We start from the raw sequence: 9,530 nt of genomic DNA, 5'->3' as shown, positions 1-9,530 counted from the left end.
AGACCAGAGAGGAGTCCATACTATGGAGTAAGTTCATGAGTTTGTGGTATAGTCATAAGTTAGCTAAGTTGGTTCAACCATAAGGTGGGAGGACAACTATCTGTCATGAATACTATGCTTGAGACACACCCCATGAGACTAGCTAAATAAGAAGATCCTAATAAGAAAAAGGGAAAAAACAATAAAGGTTGAAAAATAAAAGAAAAAGAGTAAGCAATAAGGCTAGGAACCAATGGTTTTAATCTCGAGGCATGTGTCTGTGGTGTTCCTGTGTGAGGGATTTACTTGGATGAATAAGCTCTTAGGGGTGCCTTATCACTTGGTAACTTGAGTTAACTAACTCGGGATTATCAACTGAAAGTCCACTATCAAGAGTAACCCTCACTACAGAGCATTTAGTAACCCAAAGAGGTGCTGGACACCAAGTGAAGACCCACGTTAAGAGTCACGTTAGCTACACTAACGTGAACTCTAACATAGGGACAAAAGGCACCAAGCAACGTTAATGGGGAAGGTGAGCCCCAATAACGCTTGCGAAAGGGGTATATGCCAACGTTAGTGGAAAAAGTGAGTGCCACTAAAGTTTTCGAAGCAAAAAGACCCACGTTAGCTTCCACGTTAACTACATTAACGTGGGAACTAACGTGGAAGTAAAGAGAGATGCCAAAGTTAGTGAAAAAGGTAATCTCCACTAACGTTGGCGAAGCAAAAAGACCCACGTTAACTAAGTTAACGTGGTAGTTAATGTGGGCAAAAGTCCCACCTGGCAGCCTGACTATGCCTTCTTCAAACAAGAATAACATGAGCCACAAAACTCCAAATGAGGTGATTCCAATGGCATTGGAAAGTAGGATTCCAGAGCTTTCCAAGCATATATGGCACTACATGGTGGACACTAAATTTGAGGGAGAAAACCTGCCCCGAAAGTGCAAAGATGAACATAGTATCAACCTGTAGTAAGGCCAGCTGACCTCTTCACCTTCCAAGAAGTGTAACTCGAGTTGTAGAGCTCTAAATGATGCGCTTCCAAAAGCACTGAAAAGTAGACATCCAGGGCTTTCCAACAATATATAATAGTATGGGGTGGACACTAAGTTTGAGCTTTAGAAACTGGCAATAATGAAGCCTTGATCGCTAGCATTATTGGCACTCAAGTTTTCCAGTAATGCTAGCGACTATGCCAGCGACCATGTCCACTTCAAAGGAGCATAACTTGAGCTACAGAGGTCCAATTGAGGTGATTCCAGTTGCGTTAAAAAGATGATATTCAGAGCTTTCCAACGATATATAATACTCTATAGTGGGCATGAAATTGGAGCACAAACAAGAGGCATCTTTTAAGCCCCAAAAACACCAACTGGGCAGCAAGTGCAACGTTAGCCACAATAACTTTAGCACTAACGCCACACTTGTAGCATTTGTATGGCTAACTTTAGCACTAACTTTAGTACCTGGACCTCAACTTGACTCACTTCTCTCTCAAGTCCACTTCAAAGCTCAAGCAAGCAAGCCCACAATTGTCAACCAATCAAGACCACAAGAAGCATCTAGAGTAGGAATTTTCATTTAATTGTAATTTACTTTTAATTTTATTTTGTAATTTAGGAGAGCCTATATAAAGGCCTTAGTCTTTACATTGAAGGCAGGCTGGGACAATTCTTGAATGGGGGATTGAAGAGGGGTCTTCAGACTCCCTCCCCTCACACACTTTTCCTTCTCTTTCTTTTAGTTGTAATTTTCATTTATGAATGTTGAATTTTCAATTTCAGTTTTGTTTACTTTCAATAATTTGGCATATGATTGTACTCTAAGTTTGGTGTTGCCATGCAACAATTTGAATTTCAATCTTCATTGGGTACTTGCAACATGCTAGATTGACAGTGGCACACTAAGTTTGGTGTTGCCACTTAACTTTCATGCAAAGTACCATGCCAACACCACTTATTAATGCAATCAAAATGTCTCTGTTTGTATCTCTTGTGTCTTTATTGTATCCTTAACCTTGCTTGCTGAAACACATGCATACTCACACTTCATTCTAAGACATTCATGATCCATCATGGACTCCATCACCACTGTTTTAATTGTTGCTTGAGTATAAGCAATCATTCTATGTCTGGTGTGGGAAAGGGAAGAATAGGAGGAAAAGGGCAACAACAATAAAGATAAAATACAAGGTGGTAAAGTTCCTTTCTCCTCTTACTTATTTTCAGCACTTTAATTTGCATGATTGTCTTCTATTTTCTTTGTATGTATGTGTGCTTGCGCCTTGTGAATAAGCATGTCAAATCTGTCTTTTAAACTTTTTATTGATTAAGGCTGTGTTTTCTAGTCTGAATGTCATTACTGCATCCTTACTTTGCTTACTTGTATGCTTGTCCCTTTTGAATCAAATGAGAAGAGAATGAGTGTTTTATAAAAGACCAGAGAGGAGTCCATACTATGGAGTAAGTTCATGAGTTTGTGGTATAGTCATAAGTTAGCTAAGTTGGTTCAACCATAAGGTGGGAGGACAACTATCTGTCATGAATACTATGCTTGAGACACACCCCATGAGACTAGCTAAATAAGAAGATCCTAATAAGAAAAAGGGAAAGAACAATAAAGGTTGAAAAATAAAAAAAAAGAGTAAGCAATAAGGCTAGGAACCAATGGTTTTAATCTCGAGGCATGTGTCTGTGGTGTTCCTGTGTGAGGGATTTACTTGGATGAATAAGCTCTTAGGGGTGCCTTATCACTTGGTAACTTGAGTTAACTAACTCGGGATTGTCAACTGAAAGTCCACTATCAAGAGTAACCCTCACTACAGAGCATTTAGTAACCCAAAGAGGTGCTGGACACCAAGGTCTCAGTAGCTACGTTAGTTACACTAACATGGGCACTAACGTGGAAGGAAGGAAAGCCACAACGTTAGTAAGAAAAGTTAGTGGCATTAACTTTGAAGAAGGAGAGCATGGAACGAAGACCCACGTTAAGAGTCACGTTAGCTACACTAACGTGAACTCTAACGTAGGGACAAAAGGCACCAAGCAACGTTAATGGGGAAGGTGAGCCCCAACAACGCTTGCGAAAGGGGTATATGCCAACGTTAGTGGAAAAAGTGAGTGCCACTAACGTTTTCGAAGCAAAAAGACCCACGTTAGCTTCCACGTTAACTACATTAACGTGGGAACTAACGTTGAAGTAAAGGGAGATACCAAAGTTAGTGAAAAAGGTGATCTCCACTAATGTTGGCGAAGCAAAAAGACCCACGTTAACTTCCATGTTAACTAAGTTAACGTGGTAGTTAACGTGGACAAAAGTCCCACCTGGCAGCCTGACCATGCCTTCTTCAAACAAGAATAACATGAGCCACAAAACTCCAAATGAGGTGATTCCAGTGGCATTGGAAAGTAGGATTCCAGAGCTTTCCAAGCATATATGGCACTACATGGTGGACACTAAATTTGAGGGAGAAAACCTGCCCCGAAAGTGCAAAGATGAACATGGTATCAACCTGTAGTAAGGCCAGCTGACCTCTTCACCTTCCAAGAAGTGTAACTCGAGTTGTAGAGCTCTAAATGATGCGCTTCCAAAAGCATTGGAAAGTAGACATCTAGGGCTTTCCAACAATATATAATAGTATTGGGTGGACACTAAGTTTGAGCTTCAGAAACTGGCAATAATGAAGCCCTGATCGCTAGCGTTATTGGCACTCAAGTTTTCCAGTAACGCTAGCGACTATGCCAGCAACCATGTCCACTTCAAAGGAGCATAACTTGTGCTACAGAGGTCCAATTGAGGTGATTTCAGTTGCATTAGAAAGCTGACATTCAGAGCTTTCCAACGATATATAATACTCTATAGTGGGCATGAAATTGGAGCACAAACAAGAGGCATCTTTTAAGCCCCAAAAACACCAACTGGGCAGCAAGTGCAACGTTAGCCACAATAACTTTAGCACTAACGCCACACTTGTAGCATTAGTGTGGCTAACTTTAGCACTAACTTTAGCACCTGGACCTCAACTTGACTCACTTCTCTCTCAAGTCCACTTCAAAGCTCAAGCAAGCAAGCCCACAATTGTCAACCAATCAAGACCACAAGAAGCATCTAGAATAGGAATTTTCATTTAATTGTAATTTGCTTTTAATTTCATTTTGTAATTTAGGAGAGCCTATATAAAGGCCTTAGTCTTTACATTGAAGGCAGGCTGGGACAATTCTGGAATGGAGGATTGAAGAGGGGTCTTCGGACTCCCTCCCCTCACACACTTTTCCTTCTCTTTCTTTTAGTTGTAATTTTCATTTATGAATGTTGAATATTCAATTTCAGTTTAAATCTTCATATTTACTTTTCTGCACTTTCTTTCTTTTCTATTTTTGTAGAGCAATGATCAACTAACTCTTTACATTGGGTTAGAGAGCTCTATTGTGATTCAATGGATTAAGTGTAGTTCTTATTCTTCTTCTTCTTTCTTTCCTCTTGATTTTACTAGAGGGCTTTCGATCTTCATCCAATTGGGTAGTTATCTTGGAAAAGAAACTATTCATACTTGGATCTCTTCTGAACCTTGAAAGAGGAATGAAGAGATCATGCTAGAAATGTTTTCTCATGCTGGACCAAATTGGGTGTGGATGGATATGTGACTATAATCCTTCCAACACTTGATTTGGGAAATGCATGTGGTATAATCAGTGACCATACTTCATCTCTTCTCATGAGCAATTGACCAAGGAATTGGCTATTGATCAAGATTTGAGAGATTGAATTCTAAGAAATTGGAATTCGATCAATTAAGATTGCCAAGGAGATCAATGAATGCATTGATTGAGGAAGAGATGAGAATGAACTTGATTCGGAGGATTGCAATATCTCTTGATCCCAATGTTCATTTTATTTTTAGTTCTTACATTTACTTTTCTTGCCATTTTACTTTTCTGCACTTTACTGCTTTCTTTACTTTTCTGTCAATTTACAATTCCTTGTTGCTTATCACTCCAATCTGATTCGTCTAACTAGGATAATTAATCAACCATTGATTTCTTAATCCGTTAATCTCTGTGGGATTCGACCTCACTCTTTTGTGAGTTATTACTTGACGACAATTTGGTACACTTGCCGAAGGAAATTTGTTGCGAGACAAGTTTTCCGTGCATCAGGTGTGCATATTGTAATTAGTTTGTCTATGTGAATATCTATGTTTAATTGCTAATTGCTCTACTTGATATAGCTGCTTGATTGTGTTTGAACCTTCTTACTTGTGTTTGTGACTGAAAATTGGCTAGATTGTGATGAATTGGTTGTTGATTGAGTTGCTTGAGCCTAGGGCCGTGGTTGATTATGAGATGGGCTAAAGGTTGTGTTTGGTTTGTGCTTTTGGTTTAAAAAAGTATGAAAAACTAAACTGATTCAGCATAGACTTAATGAACCTCTACTTTGAACAGTTTGGTCATTCATACTGTCTAGAAAAAAATTTTTAAAAAGGCTTTTGAATTTCTGAGAAATTAACAGCTTTCCCTTTTAGAAAGGATTTCAGATTTGGAATATTAATTCTTTGGTTTTGAAAAGAAGCATAAGGCGGTTATTAATCACTGTACTCTAAAAACAGTTTTATTCTCGTATCTTATTATAGCAATTCTGTAACCTATAGTGAGAACCCTTTCGAGGACGATGTTCTCACTCCCTTACAGGTTTTTTCCCTTTTTAGGATATGGGCGACGGAGCTTCAAAAGAGTTATATTCATTTTCTATTTATTCGACATTATTTTGTATTATCTTAGTTTTTATTTTTCCCTCGCCTTTATTTCTAGCAATTTTTGCAAGTGGGATAGGAGTTTTGATATGTGAAGTTTATATTTTGGTATAATGTATATACATATATGTATTATATGTAAGTATTGTAACCTGTTTTGTAACGTATGTATGTATGTTTTGAATGTTTGTTTTTAAGTTTTAAATAGGCTCATATTTTAGTACTAAATATTGTAAAAGTCGTCGTAATTCCTGAGCTATCAGAGTGGCGCAGCCGGAAGCGTGACGTTCTGATAGTGAGGGTGTTACAATAATAACTAAAAATTATATTATTTTATTTTTTGTTAATTTACAGAGACCCTTATCTTCTTAGCCGACAAGGACTTTGTCCCCTATAACCTTCAAAACTAGAAAATTGCTTATTACAGACAGATTTGATCTTTATTATAGACAAATTTTTAGTTACTGACGAAATTACCGACGGATTTTGTCCCTTTATAAAAATCTCGTTGGAAATTATTTATCGACAGATTTTTTTGTCAGTAATTTACCAACAGATTTTTTTGTTACCGACAAATCTTTCCTCGGTAATCATCCTCTATTTCACTAAAAAGTCAGATTTTTTGACAGATTTTTCGTCGATAATTTATCGATAGATTTGTCTCTGTTACTGACAAATTTTTCCTCGGTAATCATCACCTCCATTTTGCTTAAAAGTCAGATTTTTCAACAGATTTTCTGTCGATAACTAGAGTCAAACTTTTCGATAGATTTTTTGTCGGTAATTAGAGCCTAGAAAAGCATTCACAAATCTTAATACAGACGAATTTTTTGTCTGTAAATCTATCAGTAAGGTAAAACATAATTTGTTTTAAATTTTTCCATTGCAAAATGAATACTTTAAGTTTGTTTTCTAAATTTACTCCATCAAACACACTGTGAATTGAAAAAAAAAAGGGCCAAAAATCACATAGACAAATATAATATTCATTACATCATATCTAATTAGCATTCAAGAATAAAAAGACTCATGATTAATTGACAAAGTATGCTAATTTGAGTAAAGAATACATCACAAAAGAGTGTCGGAATCATACAAATTCTTCTTGTTGATCAATATGCCATTTTCTGACGATGCACTATCATCATCATCATTATTCACATCAAAATGACTCAATCCAACAACAGAAATGGGTTCATTAGCAACCAAACCACAATACCTCATAAAATTGTCAAAGGAAGCCACTTTCTTGTAACGCATCCCGATGGACTTCCAAGACTTACATCCAGAAGTGGAGCACCCCCATTTTTTACTATTATAAGCTTTTTCTGAAATGAATTTTTCAACATCTACAAGGTAAGAAAAGGAAAAGACAATAGTTAGAATTTAAAAACCGTTTGAAGTCATTTTAGGTAATTGCATTGAGAAACTTGCTACAGATTTTCCAGAATCTCATTTAAAGAAGCAAGTGAAGAGCGGCGACTCACTCTGTTCATTGATAACATATACTGAAGCCATATGAGATAACTTCTCTAGGAGGAAGTTGTGCTAAAAAAATTTCTGTTCAATTTAAAGGTATGAGTTAGCAAATCCACAACTGTATTTAAAAACTAGAACAGACATCAAATGTTAAAAGATAATGAAAATACATAAATTGAAATTTAAGAGGTTTTTACTAATATAGGGGATATCAAAGGAATCAAAGTGTACAAGATTTTTAGACCGAAGCATTACTTGAAGATTGAAAAATAATTAAACAGGGTCAACCAGATACAAAGGCCACAAATACATTATAGAAAATTCCTCTAAAATAATACTTACATATATCAATTAGTATTTGAGGGGCTGTAAGTCCAGATTAGTAAACAAATACCCGAGCATCTTATTCTAAATAGACTATGAAAAAAATATGTATCCACTTTAGCTTTCTCTAAAACATGAAATTCCCTTGGGAGTTATGCTAGAAAGTGTACGCTACAAGGAAAAAAAATTTGTTTGAAGGAACATACCACTGAGAACATACCACTAGTAATCATATTCATCACTTCTGAAACACATAGTTGTTACCCTATACAAACAATATATAGATTGATATTGCGATAGTATACAAACTGTTGAAACTAAAATATAAACAATATCCATACCTTTACCACACGCTAGTAAACAAACTCTTGATGTACATATTTTAATGTACCTTAGCATTTGCAATAAGCAATAAAATCTCTGCCTGGGATGAATTAAAAGTAAAATTAACTAAATATAAGTGAATTCATATACAACTAAAAATTCACAAATTCATATACTAAGAAATTGCAATAAATTCTAAGTATCGGTAAACTAAGCTAAGAATTCAAAGTAGCAACTAAAGAACTAAGAACTACAGCAAGAATTATACATGTAATAGTTTGATATAAATAGTTCAAGCTCAAATTGAGATAAAATATTTTTCATTTCAAACTAAAAAAAATGCATTTATCCACACAAAAAAATCAGAAATAGAGTAGAATCATGGAACAAGCTCAGAACAGGTGATCGAATCCTTAAGCTGGAAATTAAAAACATTTAAACAGAAAAAAGAGAATAGAAAGGGCAAAATTACCATTTGTTTCGAGATACCATTATGTGAAGATGAATCTCTTTCATCACTACAACTACAACAAACTCAATTAGCATCAATAGCAACAAGAAAATAGAAACTGCAAAGAAAAATTGATAAACCTAAAATTTGAACAGAAAATTGATCCCTAAGCAACAGAATCACAAAATCAGAGAATACGTGAAATTCATGATGGGAGAAAATGCAATGAGAGTGGCAGCGGAGAGAGCTCTGCAACGACGGCGAAGAAGGGAGCAGACGCGACGAGAGCGGTGGAGAGAGCTCTGCGACGATTGCGACGAAGGGAGCAGACGTGATGAGAGCAGCGGCAGAGGAAGCTCGTGCGACGCAAGGGATGATAGAGAGATATTGTGCGATGCGAGCAGCGGCGGAAGAAGTTCGTGCGACAGAGAGAAGAAGCAGCTTGTGCGACGAAGAGAGGAAGAAGCTCGTGTTTTATTTGTGTGGAATGTGAATGGGGCTCGAGAGAGTGGGGTTAAGTTAGGTTTAAGTCAATATCTTTCGATGGAATATTTTAAATTAAAGACAGATTTTTTGTCTATAATAATTTAATAAAATGCAGCATTTTGATCATTTAAATGCAGACGAATTTTTTGTTGGTAATTATTTTCCACAAAAAATACTAATTTTTTCGACAGAGTTATCGACAGATTCTCTTTTCTGTATGTAATTCATACTAATTCATTTTTCTTTGTTTTCGATGAAAATTCTTTTGCAAAATCTGTCTGTATTTTTGTGGGATAAAATTTGTCAAAAATATTCATCTGTAATAAATAATTTTCTAGTAGTACTTTTTGTAAAAGTAATTTAGTTCTATAAATCTTTTGTTCCATAATTTATATGACAAAATCAATATAATTTTAAAAGATTTATATTTTCATAATTTTATTATGGATAAAAATACTAACTTTAACAAAAAATCTTAATCAATAAAATCCCAAATTATTAGACCATCTTCCATGAATAGCTTGAAATCTTAACAAATAAAACTTTGACAAAATGACAAAAACACTCCATGTGTTACATTACTTATTATTATCTAATCATATCATTTTATAAAGAATATTCTTATTTCACTTCATCAAAGCATCAAAGAAAGCAAGGGAGAACGAACCTGTGCAATCGGCCAAAAATAATGTTAGAAACAAGAGACTAAACTGGAAAAATGATTTGTGTATT

At 35.7% G+C, this 9,530-nt stretch overlaps 1 protein-coding gene across 3 annotated transcripts; it reads right to left on the bottom strand.

Annotated features, from left to right (window-relative positions):
- LOC107617289 lies at positions 6,718-8,054 on the bottom strand. 3 transcript variants are annotated; one of them, XR_002354620.1, is made up of 3 exons: positions 7,556-7,872; positions 7,222-7,294; positions 6,718-7,083 (listed from the first exon to the last, which is right to left on the bottom strand). XR_002354620.1 is itself a non-coding variant. In XM_021112415.1 (3 exons), exons 2-3 carry the CDS (start codon positions 7,250-7,252, stop codon positions 6,806-6,808), a joined length of 309 nt encoding a protein of 102 aa, XP_020968074.1. In that variant the 5' UTR covers positions 7,253-7,294; positions 7,879-8,054; the 3' UTR covers positions 6,718-6,805. The 3 variants fall into 3 exon arrangements, 2 of the variants coding, with proteins under 2 accessions (XP_020968074.1, XP_016174507.1); XM_021112415.1 differs by lacking the exon at positions 7,556-7,872 and adding an exon at positions 7,879-8,054; XM_016319021.2 differs by having other exon boundaries at positions 7,744-7,872.

The sequence above is a fragment of the Arachis ipaensis genome, chromosome B09 (genome assembly GCF_000816755.2).
Source record: "Arachis ipaensis cultivar K30076 chromosome B09, Araip1.1, whole genome shotgun sequence".
NCBI classification, from domain to species: Eukaryota; Viridiplantae; Streptophyta; class Magnoliopsida; order Fabales; family Fabaceae; genus Arachis; species Arachis ipaensis.
Note: the sequence above shows the minus strand (reverse complement) of the source record. Positions and strands in the feature narration are given on the sequence as shown.